We start from the raw sequence: 22,827 nt of genomic DNA on the forward strand, positions 1-22,827 counted from the left end.
GCATTTGTTTTCACAAAGCTCAAGTTAATTTTAGAGAAATGTATAATGTGCTACATGGTATATTGCAGATATTTTTAAGCAACCTGTTCAGATAAGGTGGGCTTCAAACCTGGGCCTCTTGTCCAGAGATAGAGATACTGCAGTGGTGGCATCTTAAGAATCCTGTATGTTGTGTTGTACACTGATAAACTGTGAACTTGTTCCTCTGATAACAAAGTGTGGAGCTGGATGAACACAGCATGACAAGCAGCATCTCAGGAGCACAAAGGCTGATGTTTCGGGCTTAGACCCTTTATCAGAAAAATTTTTCGTCATTTTATACAAACAATTTGGATGAAAATTTTTCTGATGAAGGATCTAGGCCCGAAACATCAGCCTTTGTGCTCCTGAGATACTGCTTGTCATGCTGTGTTCATCCAGCTCCACACTTTGTTATCTTGGATTCTCCAGCATCTGCAGTTCCCATTATCTCTGATCACAATTTGCTCCTCTGGCCTGTTCTCTGTTCTTCATCTACACGAGACCAAAACAGCGCACAATTCATGACAGTCTGTTAAACACCATCTGCTGGCATGCTAGAGAGTAGCATATCTGATTCCTGTCTGATCTCTTTGCCAGCTGGAATATAAAATGAATCATTATAAAATGCCTTTTTTGTTTGTATTATTGTTCATTGTTCATTGTTTGATTGTCAGTTGTATACTTAATGTTGCTTTCAGTATAGGCTATGGAAATCGTTTTTCTATTCTGAATAAAAACAAAGTCCTAATGAACTCAATGCTTTAGATTAAAATCAAAGAATGAATCCTGGATTCAAAAGTAACAGAAAGGCTGAATTGAAGACAATGTTCTAAGGAAATCCACACAGCCTCATTCTTAAAGCACCCTCTCAAAGTCCAGTTCGTTGTTGTGTTATGCCTGGACCAATTTTATGCGTGTTGCTCAGTACAGATTCCTCTTTTATTTCTATCCTTGAATTACAAACTAAACTGAAAATCAGGTCTGACCTCTGATTAATCACTGTAATAGAGTTCATTCTGAGTTATTTTCTAATTGTCAATGAGTGAGCCATCCAGCATATATTTGGTGAGTATTTACATTGAAGAAAGATAAGAAAGGATATTTACATTATAGATGAATAGTGTGCTGTTAAAGTTTAATTATGATAATTGCTAAGATATTTGGATCAATGTGGCTCATGTGCCTTTCTTTAAAGAAGTTTGTAAGGAGAGGCCTGGGAACTACAGACACGTGAGCCTGACATTGGTGGGTAAGTTGTTGGAGCTGATTTTGAAAGATAGTGTTTGGAGAGGCAAGGAAAAATTAGGGATAGTCAGCACGGTTTTGTGCAAGGGAAATTTTATCTCACAAACTTGAATGAGTTTTTTGAAGAAGTAACTAAAAAGATGGATGAGAGTAGAGGGGTAAATGTTGTTTTACTTGGACTTTGGGAACCTTATCACAAGTTTTACTAATGGTGGGCTAATTAGTAAAGTTAGATCACATGGGATTCAGGGTGAGCTTGCCAATTGGATACAAAATTGGCTTTACAGTAGGAGTCAGAAGGTGGTGAAGGATTGTTTTTCAGACTGGAGGCCCATGACCAGCAGTGTTCCAGAGGGGTCAATACTGGGTCCTCTTCTGTATGTCATTTTATACAAACGATTTGGATGAGAATTTAGGAGGCATGTTTAGTAGTTTTGCAGATTACTCTAAAATGTGTGGTTTAGTGGACAGTGAAGAAGGTTGTCTAGGATTTCAATGTGATATTTATCAATTGGATCAATGAGCTGAGGAGTGGTAGGTGGAGTTTAATTTGGATAAATGTAAGGTGTCACGTTTTTCTGTCTTTCTAATCTCCTAAAGATGATGTGCCCGCATATGCCTACTGATCCAATGACACCAGGTCTGTTCATATCTTTTGAACTCTTTAACCTGTCCAATTCATCTTATTATCTTCCTCCCAACCCCTTCTTATCTGTTCCAATGACTTCTCTCATGATCGCACTCTTTCCCAAGGCTGTCTCATCTTCCCTTTCCTCTTCCATCTTTCTGAATCTCCCTCTCCCCTTGCCCCCCGCCGACTCCCCATACACACAGATTTGGCAAAGCGAGAGAAATACTTTACGTTTGTATTTATCACATGCACCTTCTCTGAGAATAAGTCACATCAATCTTTTCCCTATTGGATCTCAGATTAAATTCAGGTGCGTGACTGTGTTTCTTTTTCTCCTGACACCTCTTAAAAGGTATTTAATGAACTATCTTTGAATAGTCTCATTTCATGTCCCAATACATGTTATCCTCAGAACAATTTACCCATTTTTGTTTAACATTTTACTTGCATGGCAGGACCATCAATATGACGCCTGATGAGTTGTAATATTTTAACTGTGTAAAAACAAGCCCAAATTGCATCATAATTTTGTCAAATGTTGAAAGTTTGGCTTTAACATTGCTATTTAGCTAAACAGAAACCACTTTTTTTTATACTATCAATTCAGTTTCTAACAATATGTAGTGGAACTTTGGTAGCACAGAAAACAGATATCTGAAATGATGAAAATCAAAGGAGTGTTTTGAATGAAAAATTAAAAATTTCTAAGTTGTTCATGTTTTGTTGTAAATGCTTTTAAAGGCTCGAGCCTCAAACTGTGTCAAATTCAATGAAAAGCTATAAATTGTTCAACAGTTTTTTGTTAAAACTGGAATTCCCCAAGAATAAAGTTCCACCAGATTAAACTCTTAGCATTTGCTGTTGACTTCTTTGACTGTAAAGGGCATTTTATAGATTTTGACAGAGGTGAATCTAATCATTAAACTTGTCTTTCCAGGTGGTAGCTTATCATTACTGCCAAGCTGACAATGCCTACACCTGCCTAGTCCCAGAGTTTGTACATAATGTGGCAGCTCTACTCTGTCGATCACCCCAACTGGTTGCATATAGGGAGCAGCTCCTTCGTGAACCACATTTGCAGAGTATGCTCAGCTTGCGCTCCTGTGTTCAAGACCCCATGGCATCTTTTAGAAGAGGAGTTCTCGAACCACTTGACAACTTGCGCAAAGGTAGGCCAGATTTTGTTGAGTAGGTGTTAAGCTCTAGGAATTAGTTGTTAGGTGTTGCCTAGACACTCTACTTTGGAGCACTTTAGGGTGGTAGCATTGTGATTCATTTGGAAATTCCTGACCTCAGAATTGTTTGTGTCAGATGAAATAGCATCTAATCCCTCCCTGCAAAGACAAGTGGAAGTTAGACAGCATTCTACAATGGAACACACTGTGATTTCTGGGTGATTGAGAGCAAGCTTGCTGCAGCACAGCAAGCATGTGGTCCAGACAGAGACCCTAAGAAGAAAAGTAGTGTAAAGAGAATAACATACAATTCTGTAGGGTAAATGCAGGTAGTACACTGATGTGTACTGTTGTTTTTCTGGGACCCAAATCTGAATATAGACTTTTTATGTTGCAAGTTTCTTCATTCTACTTAATCTGGACTAAATTAAGATGTATGGTGCCTGTCTCAATTTAGTAGTTGCAGTTAACTTTATAACTCTTCACGATTTGATAGCCTAAAATATACTCATAACTTTCAGTGACAGGTAGGAGAATGGATAAACCACTATTCTAGTCTGGGATGATGTTCTAAGGCACTGTATTTAAGCTGATCATTGGGATCAGTAGACAACTGCACTTTGTCCTCCATTTCAGCTGCAGAAATGACAAATGTTATCTCCCTTTGTAGTAATGTCACTTTGATCGTGTAATTCATCCATTTAAAAATAAATTTGGATGAATTCAATGGCATGATTTCCAATTAAATTGTGACATTTTTACACACTTTTTCACTTACGATAATTAAATGGACCGTGTACCAAAGAAGTCAATTCGAGTGACCCCCAACCATAAACCTCAGATGAACCAGGAAGTCCACTCCCTGCTGAAGACCATACATGCAGCATTTAAGTCGGATGGCTGAGACCAGTACAAGAAATCTAGATATGACCTCTGCTGAGCTGTCAGGGATGCCAAGAGGCAGTTCCGGACCAAGTTAGAGGTCCAGACCTACCAAACAAACTCCCACCAACTATGGCAAGACATTATCGGATACAAAATGAAGCACAGCAAGATAGTGGACAAAGGCACATTTCTCTCTGTGCTGAATTTTTTCTGTGCTGGCACATCTGGGCAACAAAGACACCTAAGTCCTGCCCATTGACTAGAGCTCCCCCTTCAACACTATTATCCTCTCCAGACTTATCTCAAAACTACACAACTTTGGTCTCGGCTTAACCCTCTGTAGCTGGATCCTCCGCTTTCTGACACACAGACTGCAATCAATGAAGATAGATAACTGCACTTCCCCCATAATAATACTCAACATTGGAGCCCCCCCCCCCAAGGATACGTCTTCAGCCCTCTACTGTACTCCCTGTCCATCCACAACTGTGTTGCCAAATTCTGAATAAACGCTATCTTCAAGCTAACCCCAAGATAGCTTCAAGATAACCCCACCATAGTGGGTCGGATATCTAACAATGAGGAGTCAAAATACAGAAGGGAGCTAAAGGGCATGGTGACATGGTGCAATGAAGACAACCTCTGTCTCAATGTGGGCAAAACTAAAGAACTGATCATCGACTTCAGAAAGAAAGGTGGACTATAATGCCCCCATCCACATCAATGTAACTGAGATTGAGAGGATGGAGAATGTCAAATTCCTTGGAGTGATGATAACTGACAATTTGTGCTGGACTTGCCACATAGATGTGACAGTCAAGAAGGCACAATAATGCCGCTGCTTCTTCAGGTGGCTCAGGAAATTTGGCCCATCCATGAGGACCCTCATCAACTTCTACAGATGCTGCATTGAGATCATGCTGTCCAGGTGCATAATGGTCTAGTATGGCAACTGCACTGCCCAGCACTGTAAGAAACTATAGAAGGTGATCTGCACAACCTAAGCCATCTCGGAAGGGAGAATCTTCCATCTGTGGACTCCATTTACGTGGCTCACTGCCAACATCATCAGTCACTCATTGCACCCCAGTAGTGATCTTCTGCAACCTGTTCCATCAGGCAGAAGATGCAGAAGCCTGAACACACGCACCAGCGGGTTCAGGGACAACTTCTGTTATTAGAATCATCGAATCATATTAGAATTTGTGGATTGGCCATGCTAAATTGCCCGTAGTGTTCAGGGGTGTGTGGGTTATAAGGGGACGGGTCTGGGTAGGATGCTGCAACGGGCGGTGTGGACTTGTTGGGCCAAAAGGCCTGTTTCCACACTGTAGGGAATATAATCTAATCTAATGCTGTTATTAGCTTCTATCATTAGAATCATAGAATCCCTACAGTGTGGAAACGGGCCCTTCGGCCCAACAGGTCCACACCGCCCGTTGCAGCATCCCACCATTCAGCCCAACATGTCTGCACTGACCCTTGGAGCATCCCACCCAGACCCATACCCCTATAACCCACCTAATCTACACATCCCTGAACACTCGGGGAAATATAGCATGGCAGTCCACCTAACCTGCACATCTTTGGACTGTAGGAGGAAACTGGAGCACCCAGAGGAAACCCACACAGGTACAGGGAGAATGTGCAGATTGTCACCCAAGGGCGGAATTGAACCTGGGTCCCTGGCACTGTGATGCAGCGGTGCTAACCACTGAACCGCCGTGCCACCCCTAAATTCACGGCTTAAATTCCTGTCACTTTTGTGGAGGTATTTTTCCTCCTTCCTGAATCTCTTAGCTTTTGAGGTCCTTGCTTCCTGCAGTAGTTCTCTCTACCATGTTTGTGAAACCTATTCCATATTTTTCTGGTAAAGAAGCATCATCCAGATGACTTAAAGGCTTATTAATAAGACCAGACAACAACAAGCATTTCCAAAAATAATTTCCTGGTCTGGGGTAATGATGAATGGACTCTTGAGCCTGAAATAATGCTGATCTTGCGAATGTTGATCTGGCCTACTGCACACCCTGTACAATGTAACCTGTATGCCTGCGTCTAAAGTTTTATGATGTACATCTTTGTTTACTATGATCTGTCTGTACTGCTCATAGACAAGGTTACCACTGTCCTTTGGTACACCTGACAATAAATCAATCAATCAATCAATCAATCTCTTTGAGCACTTCATACCACGAAATATAATAAAAAATCAAACAAATGTGATCATAACCTTCAGTGCCTTTAATGGCAAAGCATTTGTAAATATATGTATCTCAGCTTGCTGACAGAAACCCCTAATATCAACCAATTTACTATTTTATCCAGATAGTAAGCATTGAAACATATTATGATTTCCCCTTTGTCTTTTAAAAAGATGAGACAGCTACAGAACTAATTCTTGTTTTCATTCCCTTTTAAACCAAAGATGTCTGTTACCTATTCTTTAAAGGAACCCTGTCAGGAAGTTGCATCCTAGAAGTTGAGAAAGTATAGCAACAATGCATGAAAGTATAGCAGCAACACAGGAAATGACATCAACACAGGACATGACATCACCAACCCAAGGAAACCTAAACACACAAACAGAAAGCGGAACATAACACCAGCACTTCACCGGAGGCGTCCTGATGATGTTACCTAGAATGGTGACGAAACGTCTGAAAATGAACCTTCCAGCTCAGCGAGCAAACTTACATCCAGAACAATGCATGATCTCCAGTATAACTACTTAACTTCTTTGCCTTGTGTATAAAATTGATATAAAAACTAATAAAGCAAATATAGTATTCCTCAAAACTCGCACCTGTGGTCTATAAGTTATATTGCTGGTCAGTGTTGTAGCAGTGTCTCCATCAAACTGCTCTTTTTTTTTTGGAAATAAGTTTGTCTCCTGGATTTTGTATGGCTCAGTGTTATGCTGCTTGAGAATGGTACTGTTCTGTGGCACGTTCTATATTCTGAACTGTCTCTTGAGATTTTTCCAGTCTTGAAAACTTCTGCAAAATGATGATGTTATTACATTATGTTCACTGGTGAAAGAAGATGGAATGAATATCAAGCCAAGAAAGTGGGGAGAGCAAGTGTCATGAAGCACCATGGGAGTTGCTAATATTTAAGCCAGATTTTGATCCTGTGCACCTGAGCATCCTATATTCTTAAAGGTCAAATGTCATTCCAACAATGAATCTGCCAGGAAATGTGTCCCTCACTGAACAGATAATTAAATAGAAAATCTATTTTTTTTGTTAGAATAAGATGCTTAGTGGAATCCATTGTGTGATGGAGGCCGATGGATTCGCTAAGTGGTACAATTCTCCCTGAGAATATTATGTAAATTTCATTTTTAAAAAATTTTTATTCTCTTTGCAAGTAACGGTTTCCCACAGTAATAAAGTATTTAGAATACTTTTGTATTTTCCAAAAATAAGAGCCAGATGTGGTTGGATGTAGTACAGTGCTTTACATTGTATTATGGACAGATTTTGAACTTGTGCTAATTCCATGGACAGCACACACTAATCCATGGAATATCATATTGATACTGAATTCCATGGAGATAAACAAGCAGTGTCAGCTGTTATCTCCCAGAATTCCACTGTAGGGTAGTTTACAGATTTCGGTATCTGAGTCAGCATCCAGATGTCAGCATTACAGACAGATTTAAACCTCTAGATGAAATACGTGGTTTGATAATTCAATCATCTATCTCATTCTTAGCCTGTTCATCACCTGCCTAGCAGTTGTATATAATTTAAGTTTCACCATTTTGTTACATTTCTTAAATTAAATCAAAGCTAATTTTACTGTATGCTTTGTTACAAAAATATGTATTTTGTTTTATGACAATTTTTTGTACATGAAAACCAACCGTTATTCTGTAGTTACAGATTTTATTTTCCTTTCAGAGCGAAAGATTGCAGATGAAGACTATATCCTCTTAATTGATGGCCTGAATGAAGCAGAGTTCCACAAACCAGATTATGGGGACACAATTGTGTCCTTTCTCACTAAAATGATTGGAAAATTTCCATCGTGGCTGAAATTAATAGTGACAGTTCGAACAACGCTTCAGGTATGGTCATGTGACAGAAAGAGGCAAAACTTACGAATGATCATTAAAGGCTGTTAAGATAGGCTTTGATTTCCTTAGGTGCTAAGTGCGCATGTTGAATTTGGATTGAGATGACTGTTTAAATTCTAGTTACCATTCTAATTATTTATAAATTATTATAAATGATAAATTTATTATAAATTCTAGGTATCATGGTCTTACCAGACCATAGGGCTGCTCTCTCATTAGAAACAACTCATGGTGCTTTAACCTAAGGATCACCACACTTCGGGTAAGGGGAGAGAATATGGTAACCTCGGCCAGCGTGGGAGTTGCGCCCATGCCATTGGCATCACTTCACATTGCAAATCAGCTATCCAGCCAACTGAGATAACTGACACCCATTTACCTGTGCAACCAGGGGCTTGTACTTTTCAACATGACATGACCCAAAAGCAGGGAGTACAGTTATATTGTGTGTGTATGCTTACAAATTCGATAAAAGTCCTTTATTGTTGATTGAACTTCATACTGATTGTGTCCTGGCCTTGGAGCACATTGTGTTGACAAAAGCATGGAAAGGGAAAGTTCCTTTAAGAGGCTTTGGAATGTTAGAATTATCCCAATGTGATAAGCTGTGCACTTGCATGGTACCCAAGGCTTCATCCTCCGCTGTTCTGTGAAATTGTTTTCCCACCCTTAAAAAATTATTTGTCTGTAAACAAACACACCACCTGCTTCATCCTGAAGTCTGCCTTATTTCAATTGTGTGTAGCATGTATCATTGTTTAACGTTAAGAATGTATGTTGGATGTGGGAATGGTTTGACCTCATCACATGTCTAAATTCACAGAACATGGGGTGCTAGTCCACTGCCAAAGCCTAACATAAACACGCATGTCAAGAGTAGATGTAGGCCATTTAGCCCTTCAAGCCTGCCTCACCGTTCAGTTAACATCGCGGCTGATCCTCTACCTTAGTACTATATTCTGTCTTTCTCCCCATATGTCTTGATGTCTTTAAAATCTAAAAAATGAATCTATAAGATCTTTAGCTGGAGCATTACAATTTGTTGGAGTTCCTGGGTGGAGAGGGTAAAATCAACTGTAAGTGCAGTCATGTGGTGAGGATGGGAGTAGACCCCTTTATGATGCGGGAGTCAATAAATGTGGAGCTGGAAAAGCACAATGGGTCAGAGAGCATCCGAGGAGAAAGCAAGTCACCATTTCTGGCTGAAATTCTTCCCTGCTCCTCGGATGCTGTCTGACCCACTGTGCTTTTCCAGCTGCACATTTATTGACTTCCAGCATCTGCAACCCTTCCTTTCCCCTTTGTGATGCTCTGTGTTTGCCTTTTGGCCTTCAGTAACCAGTCTCTCACCTATTGATAAGATAATTGGCTAAAATTGGAAGTGCCTCTGGTGCCTGTTAACTATAAAACAGAAAAGTCAAGCACCTTCAGATGAAGAAAGGGAAGGGAGGAATAAGGAGAGAGGAAAAAAAACAAGTCAAGTTCATCAGATGACCTTCAGAGCATTGCATTAGTTTGACATATTAGAAAGGTTCAGAGCAATAGGACAAAGAGGTGGCAGAGGATGGTGATGTATATTTAGCTAATTTGATAGAAATAAAAATCAAGGGGAAGATAATACTTTTTAAAACCCATTGCATTTTCATTAATGACAAGATAATATTTGGCCAATCCCTCATTGCTCTTGAAAAGGTTTGTTAAACTATTTCAGAGAGAGGTTAAGGGTTTGCCTTTGTGGATCACATGTCAGCCAGGCTGCAATAGAGCATCTTATTCCCTTCCTTAAGGGATACCTATTGAGCAAATGGGCTTTTACAATAATCTGGTAGTTTAATTTCCACCATTACTGATATTATATTTCTATTCACATTTTTTAATTAGTTGAATTTAAATTCCTCAGTTACAATGGTGGGATTTGAACTCATTTCTCCATATTGCTAGTTTTGGAATCTAGATTATTAATCCAGTAACATTACCAATCCATCGCTGTCCTCTTGATAAAATTCCATAAATAATGAATTACTAGCAGCAATTTCTCCTTGGAAGATCAGTTATATTGCATCCTGATTGATTGTGCCTAGACATCCTAATCAAACAGATAGATGGGAGTGATTTTACAATAGCTATATTTCACCGCACGCAGTTTTTAGCATGTTGGCGAGATATAGTCTGTTAAGTGGATTGGAACGGTAGACAGCTTGGTACGTGAAATGTCATATGGTCTGCAGGAGATGTTTTACTTTTCAGTACTCGGCAACAAAATAACAAATTGAAAATTTTGAATTTTATCGACTGCAGTGTAACATATATTGCTGATACCTTGCACATTTGAATTTACTCAAAATATTTGAATTTTGCTTTGGGCTTGCATTTAAATTGGAATCTTTTTCCCTTATATTTGTGGACTTGGAGTGAGAAATGAACTGTTAGTGAGCTATTATTGACCTTTTTATTCATTATCTGTTGATATTGCTGTCATAATTCAAGCAATTTACCTATTGTGGCAATAAATCTTTAAGCTGTATACTGTTGCTGTCCCCAGACTGTATGTGTTTAATCGAAAAACAATGTTTTTCACAGGAGGTGGCCAAACTTCTTCCATTTCACAAGATATATCTGGACAAACTGGATGTGAATGAGGCAATAGACCAGGACCTACAGGCCTATATCCTTCACCGAATCCACAGTAGCCCTGAAATTCAGAATAACATCTCCCTTAATGGTAAAATGGACAACACAACCTTTGGTAAACTCAGTACTCATCTTAAAGCTTTGAGTCAAGGGTCATATCTCTACCTAAAGCTAACTTTTGACTTGATTGAGAAAGGCTACTTGGTGCTTAAGAGTTCAAGCTATAAAGTAGTACCTGTTTCCCTCGCTGAGGTCTACCTCTTACAGTGCAACATGAAATTCCCTACACAATCCTCTTTTGAACGGGTGCTACCACTGTTGAATGTGGCTGTTGCATCCTTGCATCCTATGACAGATGATCAGCTTTATCAGGCAATCAATGCAGGAAATATTGATGGTAACCTTGAGTGGGAGGATTTCCAACAGCGGATGGACAATCTTTCCATGTTTCTGATAAAACGTCGGGATATGACACGGATGTTTGTTCATCCATCCTTTCGAGAATGGCTGATATGGAGAGAAGATGGAGAGAAGACCAAGTTTCTTTGTGATCCCAGGTAAGAAATTGCAACTGAAGTCTCTTTTATGAGAAACCTGGATAAAGGAATGTGGAAAACTTTGCTTGTTCATTTCTTTATCAATTGGACAATATTTAAAAACCTGACAAACCTCCACAAGTTATCATTTTGCATCTATCATGTAAACAAATTATAACATGATGCCACTTGTCTCATTCTGACTGTGGTAAAACCATCTTGCAACACTATAAAAATCAAGAATAGAACAAGGAAATGTGCACGTCTGTTGACCTCCAAACCACATGTTCAGCCTGATTGTAAGTATTAGTCTACTTTCTCAGAATGTAATAAGCACCAGGAATCACGTCAGCACACAGCTATCTTCTTTCATGACAGTTTCAGTTCTGTTCCTTCATTCCCACATTTTTGTACTTTTAATCAAAGTATTGCATTTGTTATCTTTTTCACTTCTAACTTCCTAATATTTGCACCTGTCCCTGCCCTGTGAACTCTATATCCAAGTAGTAACTTTCCTGATCAACTTTGCCATTTTTGATTTATGTTATCCATTATTATTATTATTATTATTATTATTATTATTATTATTATTATTGTTATTGTTGTTATTATTATTATTATTATTCATACATGTTTTGCATTATCTTATTATACAGGGTGCTGTCATCATCCTCGCCTGCTGAGAAATCTGTAGCTCATTCCTGTAATTAATCCTGCCCAATAGTTGCTGCTTAACTCAAGGCTGAATTTGTTTTAGGTGGTCCATGTAGAAAAGGAAATCAAGTTCTTTAATTCTCAGATTATCGTATGCATATTAGGTACCCACTTTACTCACTATTCTTGTGGAATTCATTTCCATCTTCAAGGTGCATCATGCTTCTGAAATCCCAACACCATGGTTTCCCTGAAAAGTGGGATGCCTCAGAGAAAGATTAAAACTATTTTTAGATGTTATGTATATCTCTTTCTTCAAGGTACATAGCAATCCTCTTGTTTGAACGTTAACTTTTATTTTAATTGTATCCACATTTTTAAATAGGTTTAATTCTCTACTTCTACCCAGATCTTCCATCCTTCCACATTTTCACTTTTCCTGGAGATTCTCATTTTCTCAGTCATTTACTTTATTTTGTCTCTTTGTCTCTGGCTATGTTATTTACGTGATCTGTTCATTCATTGCACTCATGAATCTTTGAGTTCTCATTTTTATTTCATGTATAGATGTTCTTCTTAATTTTAAAAAACATTGAAAAGACGCCTTTTGTCAGATATTTTCAAACTTAACAAAGTTTCATACCCAGAAGGTTGACTTATCTCAGGTTTCTACAGGTAATGATTGATACCATAAGACGAACAAGAATAGAAAGTTCGGCCCCTCAAGCCTGCTTCATTATTCAATAGGATCGTGGCTGATCCAACATTCATCACGTCCACTTACCCGCCATTTCCATGTAAATCTTAATTCCACTGTTGATCAGCTATCCATCTATCTCAGCCTTGAGTATCTCAGCCTTGAATATACATGAGGACTCTGCCCCCATAGCTCTCTGTAGCAAGGAGTTCCAAAGGCACTCAACACACTGCTCGAAGAAATTTCTCCTCATCTCAGTTTTAAACTAGCACCCCTTCATTCTGAGACTGTGCCTTCTGGTCCTAGACTCTTCCCATCAGGGAAAGCATTCTCCCAGCATTTATCATGTTAAGCCTCTAAAGAATATTAAGAATATGTTTCAATGCAATCACCTGTCTTTCTTCTAAACTCCAATTAGTGCCAAGATGATAAAGACACTCTCCAGGGCAATTATTTGATCACTTTAGGAGACATTCTGATGTTATGAAATTCAATCGTTTAACAACAAAATGAGGCCAGTGTCTGTGGTACATAATCAATTGGTGATTAATACTGCTTTTCTATTCTCTACATATTGTTGCAGTTTAACCTCAGCTCTGAAAGTCACAAAAATATGACAAGCCCAGAAAGTGAATGCAGCTAACTTGAGTTGTTTGGTCAAAAACAAACGTTGCTGGAAAAGCTCAGCAAGTCTGGCAATATCTGTGAAGAAAGAAGTCTGAGCTAATGTTTCAGGCCCAGTGATCTTTCCTCGGAGGCCTCCTGAGGAAGGGTCGCTGGACCCAAAATGTTAACTCTGATTTTTTTTTTTCTCGCTGATGCTGCCAGACCTGCTGAGCTTTTCCAGCAACTTCTGTTTTTGTTCCTGATTTACAGCATCCTCCGTTCTTCCCGTTTGTGTTTTGTTGGGTCAAAATCCTTCCAGGACTGCAATGATTTAAGAAGGCTGTTTATTACCATCTTCGTAAATGCAATTAAGAGTGGGTAATATTACCAGCAATGCTCAAATCCCATTATAGCATTTTGAATCATTCCTTATTTTACCAAATATATGTGTATGTATATTCTCCAGAGGTATAAGTTAACATTTGCTAAAGTTAACACAAAGTTTTTAACGTGATGTATATCTACAAACTTTTACATTGTTTTTAGCACCTTTTGCAGTCTCTTTTTAAGTTCACTTGGAGGTCTGTCCTACAGAGAAATGCTTCATGCTTTTTGAATGTAATTTATGGAAATGAGACGGGATTCTCTCCATTGACCTTGTACAAACTAAGTATGGATAATGAGATAAATAAGTGAGTCTCTTGTTAAAACCAATAGGTTGGATTGCTGTCAGAAGTATGAACGTTTTGCTTCGAAGCTGCAAACTGTTTGCAGTACTCCATGGGTGGTCTCCTCAAAGCATTGTACAATTTTGAACTCGCTTAATGTTGTACTCCACACCCTTTGCAGTAAAAGTCAACACACTATTGCCCCCAAATTGCATTCTATGCCTCCATGGTAACTTTGTGTTCCCTGTGCAAATGATCCAAGAGCTAAACTCCAGAGTGGACGGGTAGGGCCAATGCACGACAGTTGCAGAGAATGCATTTGTTGACTTTGGTTAGGTCTGTTTTGGTTGCAGTAGTGGGATTTAGAAATTTGATTGAAGAAATAAAAACATGGAGTTGCTGGTAAAATGGGCAGAAATCTGAGATGTGGCAGCCTATTTTAGAGACTTCTTATATGGAAGCTAATCAAAATATAGGAGCAGAAGCCTGCTCTACCATTCAGGGCAATCATTCCTAATCTTTGATCACAACCTCACTGATCACCATGGCCTTTTTTCTCAGATTCCAAAAATCTAATGATTTCAGCCTTGAATACACTCAACAATTCAGCATGCACAATTCTAAAGTGAATTGCAAAGATATACAATCTTCTCCAGCTGAATTCTAGCTTCTCCAGGAGAAGCAGCCTTTCAGCATTTACCTTGTTAAGTCCGCTCAGAATCTCCTAGGCTTCGATGGCATCACATTTTATCCTTCTGAACAGGAATTATCAGCACATTCAACTCTATTTCTCCTGTTATGCATGCGCTTTCATCACAATATTAACGTTATGAATCTGTGAGACCATCTTTTTGCCAAATATCTCCTTTTTTCAATGTGAAATCAACATGTCACAGCACTCCATGTCTCCTTGAGGCCCAGTACAATTGCAGTAAGACTCCCTTACTCTCATGTATCCTTTACTCTTTGTATATCATGTATAGCTTCCAGATTGCTTGTTGTACCTGCAAGATACCTTTCCGGGCATGAGTGCAGAGACAACCAATTCCCTCTGAACACTAACATCCAATAACTTGTATCACTATTTAAAACATGATGAACTGGATTTTCTAAGTAGTGGCAATCTCAGACAATTATGATAATTACCCTCAGAAACGTGGAGCTATGCCTCTATTCTAGCAGTTCTTTCATAATGCAAATTGTCAGAAGAAGCCAACCTACAACCCCTTTTTATAGCAGTCACTTGCCATATTCTGAATTGTAAAGGTCCTAACAGCTACTTTGAGAAGTGCGAATCCTAAGTACATAAACTGTGCAGGAATATATGCAGGGCAGGAGAAGGGAATACAGGCTTAGGATGATGGATTTAGATGAGAAGAGATAAAATATTTGTTATACATCTGTTATTTCCTTCATCCTTATTATAACTTCTGCTAACTCAGCGTGTAAAGAACCCACATTTACTTTGACTGTTCTTTCCCTTGTTCATTGAAGTCCTTCCAATTTATTTTTTGTTTTTGTTTGTTGCTTGTGAATATTTTATGTTCTGTCTTATAGTTCTTTGTCAACTTTCCTCTTCAAAGAGTTAATAATTTCACCTTGGAATTAGGACTTCACCTAGTTTTTAATGATGCATTTCAGCCACAGCCAGATTTCTATTTTCCAGTGAAACTCCAGAAATATTGTCGTTCTGTTTCTACAAGATTTCTATCAGAAAGTATAGAATTGAAAACACTAATGAGGAGGACAGAAGCTCTGGGTATGCATTGCCCTCTAGGGATGGAACTTCTTGTTTGTTGTGCAACTTGCTGGATTGAAAGACTGAGAATAATTGCATCTGTGAAAGGCAACCTCACGTTTTAAAATCTTAGCATGACACTTTCCACTGAAACGGGGATGTTATGTGTTACAAAATCTGCTGAAGAAACAAGATGCCAGTTGTGTTAGACAAGCTGAAAACCCACTGTGCTCTTTTAATATGATTGAATTGAATAAAAAAAGAAAGAGGTCTCAGGTGTTCAATCTGAGCCATTAATAAAGAGTTGATATGTAGTCGCTGGCTTCCATATTTTACGCTGATGAGTATAAAATTTAAGACAGAATGCTGATATGATCATTGAGCCGTGGAGCAATTGAATTTTGGAAAAAACACAGATGACAGCAGGAAGAAAACAGTTCCACTAGCATTGAGATAGTGCACTTTACGGTTACTCACGTGCATTGTAGTTTTCTAAACAGTATGGAACAAACCCTTCGGTTCAGTTTGTCCATGCTGACCACTTTCCTAAACTAAACTCATCCCATTTTCCTGCATATGGCCCATTTCCTTCTAAAGCTTTCCTATTCATGTACTTATCCAAATATCTTTTAAATGTTGTAACTGTACTAATAGCCACTCGACCACTTTGCTGGCAGTTCATTCCACACATAAACCATTCTCTATGTAAAAAAAGTTGTCCCTCATGTTCATTTTTAAAACTTTCTCCTTTCACTTTAAAAATATGACGTAGGGTTTTGAACTCCCTTACCTTGGGGAAAAATACCCTTTCCGTTTACTTATCTATGCCCCTCATAATTTTATAAACCTCTATAACGTCATTCTTCAACCTTCTGCATTCTAGTGAGGAAAGGTCTCAGCCTGTTTTTACACTCTAAACGTCCTTTCCCATCAACATCCTAGTAAATTTCTTCTGAACCCTGTCCAGAATAGTACTATCCTTCCTATTGCAGGGGGACCAGAACTGCGCACACTAATCCAAAAGTGGACTCACCAACATCCTGTTCAAGCTCAATATGACATCCCAACTGTATGTTCAAAGGTCTGAGCAATGAAGGCAAGCATACTAAACGCCTTCTTAATCACCCTGCCTATCTGTGAGGCAAATGTCAAAAAATTATGAACCTGAAGCCCGAGGTCTCCCTGTTAGACAACACTACCCAAGGCGCTACCATTAATCGTACAAGTCTAGCCCTTGTTTGTTTTACCAAAATGCAATACTTCACATTTACTCAAATAATGTTCCATCTGCCATCTGCCCATTGACCCAATTGATCGTCTCTTTACAGTCTTGGATAACATTCTTCACTGTTCACCATACCACCTATTTTGGTGCCATTCACAAACTTACTAATCATGCCTCCTATATTCTCATCCAGATAGTTTATCTAAATGACAAACAAAGATGGACTCATTACCAATTCCTGTGGAACACTGCTGGTCATAGGTCTTCAGTCCGAAACACAACCCTCTACCACCATGCTCTGTCTTCCTCTGTCATGCCAACTTTGTATCCAATTAGCAAGCTCACCCTGAATCCCATTTGATCTAACTTTACTTATTAACTTTACCATGCAAAATCTTGTCAAATGCTTTACTATTGTCCATGTTAACAATGTCTGCCATTCTACCCTCTTCAATCTTTTTGGTTACTTCCTCAAAAAGCTCAATCACGTTTCACAGACATGATTTCCCTTGCATAAAACCATGCTAACTATCCCAAATAATTCTTTGCCTTACAAATCCTATCTTTCTGAATCACAATCAACAATTTACCCACCACCAGGCTCACAGGTCTATAGTTCACAAGCTTTTCCTTATAGCCGAGCTTAAATAAATGCGTGGCAGTAGCCACCCTCTAGTCCTCCAGTACCTTAGCTGAGGTTATTGGTCATGCAAATATTTTCACTAGGTGCCCTGGGATTTCTTCCCTAATTTCCCACAATGCCCTGGCATACTCTTGATCAGGTCCCAGTGGTTTATCCACCTTTATGCTTTCCAAGACCTCCAGCACTTCCTTTTCTACAATGTGAACTGTTTTCAAAACATCAATATTTAATTCCCCTGAGTTCTCTAACCTTCATTTTCACAGTAAAAACTGATGCAAAATATTCATTTAGTATCTCTCCCATCTCCTGACGTTCAACACATAGAAAACCTTATTTATTTTGAAGGGCCTCTATTTTCTCCCTAGTTACTGTCTTGTTCTTCATGGACATTTAGAGTCTCTTGGATTATCCTTAACCTCATCTGCCAAGTCTATCTCATATCTCCTCTTTGCCTTCCTGGTTTTTCTATTAAGAATGCCCCTGCATTCCTGAGGAGTATAAAGAAATTCATTTTATCCCAACTGTCCCACATCAAATAAATGATTCTTTCTTATTCTTGACTAAAACCTCAATGTCTTTATTCACCCTTTGTTCCCTACTCTTATCAGCCTTACCAGTCACTCTAACAGGAACGTAACGTCTCTGAGCTCTCACTGCCACATTTGTCAGTTGTCCCTTTACCTTCAAACAGTCTACTCCAATCAACTTCTGAAAATTCTTATCTCATACCACTAAAAGTTGCCTTAATCTAATTTAAGAATTTTAACTTTTATGGAAAGCTTATCTTTTTCTATAAATATTTTAAGATTAATACACTAGTCCCAACGTATTCTCCTCCTAACACTTCCGTCATTTGCCCTGCCTTATTTGCTGAGAGAAGGTCAAGTTTTGCTCCTTCTGTAGTAGGTGCATTTACATATCAATAAAGAAATTTTTCATGAACACATTGAACAAATTCCTCACCATCCAAGCCTTTAGCACTATGGCAGTTCCAGTCAATGTTTAGAAAATTAAAATCCGCAACAATTACCCTCTGTTGTTCTTATATGTATCTGAGATTTCTCTACGTATTTGCTTCTCAAATTCTCTCTGACTGTTCGGTGACCTTTAGTACGATCCCGTCAAGGTGATCATCTCCTTCTTATTTCTGATTTCTACCGACAGAGTTTCACTGGATGATCCCTCAGAAATATCCTCTCTAATTACAGTTGTAATGTTTTCCTTAATCAAAAACGCGACTCACCTTCCTTTCTTGCCCTTCTCTCCGCTCCCCACCCCGCATCCTTCCTATAGCATCTAAAACGCAAAACATTGAGCCAACTGTACTGTCCTTCCCTCAACCACATTTCTGTCATAGCAATGATCTCTCAGTTGCATGTTCCAATACATGCCTTGAGGTCATCAGCCTTACTTGTAAGACCTCTTGCATTGAAATAAATACAGTTTAATTCTTCAGCATTACGTCATTCTTTGACTTGATACTGTCTGCATTTTCTAATTAACTTGCTGTTTTCCGATTCGTAACCATCTTCATCTGACTTTCTATTTTCACTGCTGCCCAGAAAAATCTCACCACCACCACAATTTACCCCCTCCACCCCAAAACTAATTTAAAGGTTCCCATCTCCCAGCAATGTTGAAGTTTAAAATATATCTGTTAATAAGTCACTTCCTTAAATTTCATCCCTGCTCTAACCAACACAACAAATGCTGCCTGCTCACCAATATAGATCTATAATCAATTAGGAAAGGATGATCTATAGCAGTGCAAATAGCTGGTTTTCAGGCAGTGTTCCTAATACATATCTGAGCTAAGAGCTTACCTGAGGGAAATCACTGCACCGTAACATTTTATGGTAATTTGGGTAATTTTTTTTGTTCATTCGTGTGCTGGGGATGTCACTGGCTAGCATATAGTGCCCATCCCTAACCAAGCAGAGGTCAGTTTTGATGCAACCGTATTGCTGTGGGCCTGGAGCCATATTTAGGTTAGACCACTTAAGATCACATTCCTGCCCTAAAGGTCATTAGCAAGATATTTTTTTCGAATAGTTGACAATGGTTTTATGGTCATTATTATGCTCTTAGTTCTGGATTTTTTTTTAAACTGCATTCAAATTCCACCATGGTGAGATTTGAACCAGGTCTCCAGAACCACACCTGGGTCTCTGGATTAATGGTCAAGTGATAATACCACTGGGCCATTGCCCCCACTGAATTTGTCAAATAGCAAGGCCTGAATTTTGTCTGCCACGTCAGGAGAGGAGAGAAGAGTCTGGTCAATGACCAGCTCTTTCATGCTGGCTCTTCATAGACCTCTACTCCTCTATATTTCAAAAAAATGCATTTACCTCCTTTAAATAATAGCAATGATCTAGATTCCACAGAGGGTAGGGAATTCCAGTCATTCTCTGAAAAAGTAAATTTCTTCACATCTCAGTTATAAATTCATTTCGCCTTGTTTTGTAACTGTCCCCAGTTTGGAGATTCCTACACTGGTGAAATCATCTGAACATCTACCGAGTGTAGCCCGCTCAGAATCATGTACATTTCAATAAGATTGTTCCTCTGATGAATAAAGACCTAACCTCTCTAATCCTTCTTGATGAAATCAACCCTTTCATCTCAAGAATCAGCCATGTGAATTTCTTTTGAATTGCATCCAAAGCCAGTGTATCCTTTCCTAAATACGTAAATATCAAATTGTCCTCCATAATCACCGACACCTGTACAGGCCTTTCATATTTTAAACTCCAACCTTGTAGCAGTAAAGACCAAATTCCATTTGTCTTCTCACCTGCTTGCTGCATCTGCATGCTACTTTTTTGTGTTCTTTGCACAAGATCACACACCCTCTGTGCTGCACTTATTTGAAGTTTCTCCCTGTTTAGATAATACCTTACACTTTCCTACATTAAACTTCACCTGCCAAGTTTTTGCCTGCTCATTCAACCTTCCTTTATGCTCTCAGGGAGAGGAAAAAAAACAGTTTTAAAAAAATGAATCCTTTGAAATGAGTATACTGGTCATACTGCAGCACTGTTCTAAGTAATGCAAGACATGCTGGACTAGAATGCATCATTGGCATGTCAACTTTTTTTTCCTTCTGATGCCTTGCCGATGCCTCATCTCCTCATCACAGCATGCCCGAAGTCACTACTTCGACATGTGAATTGATGTGCTTGGAACCTTGGAGTGTTTGTGCAGTTTAGAGAGAACACCACGACCCCCAGGGCCAACTGTGACTAAGAAAATTTCATCAGTGTTTATTGTTAAAGTGAGTTTTTTTTAAAAATCTGTTTATTGATTTTTAAAAAAATCCATTCACTACATTTAACATCCTTCAAGTATTTCAAAAAAAAGGACTCATTTTGTTGAAGCTTTTTATCTTGCACTCAACTTGTGAGCAGGCCCAAAACAGTCCTTTCCATCCCGAAAAGCGCCAGCCCACCTGAAATCATCTTGGAAGGGTAAGGTATCCCAGTAGTTTGAGTTACAGCTGCTGCTGTGCAGTAGCAACTGAAGTAATGTTCATTCATTACTAATGGGATGCTGTTGTAAAACCAGAAAGATATTCGGTGTATCACACAAATGAGTAATGTATTATATGAATGTCAGTACCGTTGGGATGCCAGGTATGTAGACCATCCATCCCAAAGGCTGACAGATCATATCAAACACTATTTCCCTTCAGCTATTTGCTGCATGCAAAGTACTAACCGTCCCAATCAACCTGTGCTGGCAAAACTCTCCATGGAGTATCCAACGTGAAATATGATGAGATGTCACGTGAAATAATCTTGAATGTGCGAAGAACTATAATAGCAGCCAATTTAGGAATATCAATTGGACTATCGGTATGATGTGTAGGCGTGTACTGGAAGCCACATATACTACTACACAGGGTCTTGCTGGACGAACACACATGTGCCTGTTTCAACATAACAGTACAGGTGACAGCCCTTCTCTGGTTCATTTCTCAGGGCAAATAGTTGATCAATGAAAGTCAAACTGCCCAGTTTAAAATGTAAGAAAAATTTAACAGATAACTGTCAGTCTTCACTTAACTATTCTCCATGGCAGCATCTCTACACATCAATTTGCATACTCTTCTCATGATGTATAAATATTGTTTTCCTTTTATCTTTTCTATTCAAATAGTGCTGATGTGTACAAACAAAAGCCTTGACAAATATGCTTTATTTTTAGGTATATTTGAGTTCTGTACTATCAAGTAAATGTTTTCTTCACATACATATAAAAACAAGCATTTGTCTTCCTAGTCCCACTCTAAATAATATAAAGGAGCTTGTAGCTTTCATTCAGATTGAGAGTTGATAGATGCCCTGCTGCAATGATGATTGTGAAATTAACCTTATCACACTAAACCTATAATGATATCCCTCTGCTTAGGTCAACAGGCTCAAAGGGCCCAATGGCTTATTCTGTCTCCTAAGTTGAATAGCAGGTGGAGAAAAATGGCAAGACTTTATTTTTCTTCAGCACTGTTGTTTTTTCTCAAGATGTGGTATAACAGATTTAAATGAGTTGGCCATAATATAGCTCACTCTGATGGCTTCAATGAGCTTGATAATTCCCATGAGTTTCAGCACTTGTTGCGCGTGTTGTTGTCTACTTTTAACAGCTGAAAAGTGCCCTACTTCTCCAAAGATGTTTGGCAGCTTTAGAGAATATAACAATTGTAAAATCTCCACTCTTCTAAATTGTGTAATTCATGTTTTGGGCCTCCCACTCTGAAAAATCAGGTCCGGCTGAAGGTAGCTGCACCTGAAGCCTGAATACACATATAAAATTGGCTGATCACATTTGGGTGTGGGGTTTCCAAATTACCAACACTATTTCAATTAAGGTGAAGAATCTCTTAGTCCATAAAAATCAGGCCAGGGTTTACTGATAACGATGAAATTTTACTTTCAAGTGCATATGTCAAAACCTTTTTTTAAAAGATTAATCTTTGCTGTATTTCACAGCCTAATGGCCTGTCAGCCTTAAATTGTAAGGAATTCGATGCAACAGGTCTGTTGTATAGAATGTATCTAATCCATATGTGAATGTGTCACATTTATAACACTTTATGCTTGGTGTGATTTAGTTTATCGATGTACTTAATACGTTTTTAAAAACAAGTTGCAAGTTAGTTTGAAACTAATGGAGTTCTACAGCAAATGAACTAGCTTCATATTTTGAAGTAAAATTTTGATCTATTTCAGCTGCACCCAAGCTGCACTAATAGTCACAGTCATTGTAAAGAGATTATCTATGGTAAACATGGTTCATTTCAGACATGTCAGCAGTTTAACAAAAAAGTGCTACTAGTTATCATTGTTATTTTGTAACCAATTGAGACTATTTATTTGCCAGACTGAA

At 38.7% G+C, this 22,827-nt stretch overlaps 1 protein-coding gene across 18 annotated transcripts in view; it reads left to right on the forward strand.

Moving 5' to 3' along the window:
• The window catches only part of tanc2a (tetratricopeptide repeat, ankyrin repeat and coiled-coil containing 2a), a 778,741-nt gene that overhangs the window by 623,118 nt on the left and 132,796 nt on the right, over positions 1-22,827 (forward strand). For all 18 annotated transcript variants that reach the window (XM_059638827.1, XM_059638832.1, XM_059638830.1 and 15 more), the window contains 3 exons: positions 2,835-3,066; positions 7,866-8,032; positions 10,622-11,229. In XM_059638827.1, coding sequence (XP_059494810.1) covers positions 2,835-3,066; positions 7,866-8,032; positions 10,622-11,229 — 1,007 coding nt within the window. The remainder of the gene's footprint in view (positions 1-2,834; positions 3,067-7,865; positions 8,033-10,621; positions 11,230-22,827) is intronic.

Source organism: Stegostoma tigrinum, chromosome 31 (assembly GCF_030684315.1).
Source record: "Stegostoma tigrinum isolate sSteTig4 chromosome 31, sSteTig4.hap1, whole genome shotgun sequence".
In the NCBI taxonomy this organism is placed as follows: Eukaryota; Metazoa; Chordata; class Chondrichthyes; order Orectolobiformes; family Stegostomatidae; genus Stegostoma; species Stegostoma tigrinum.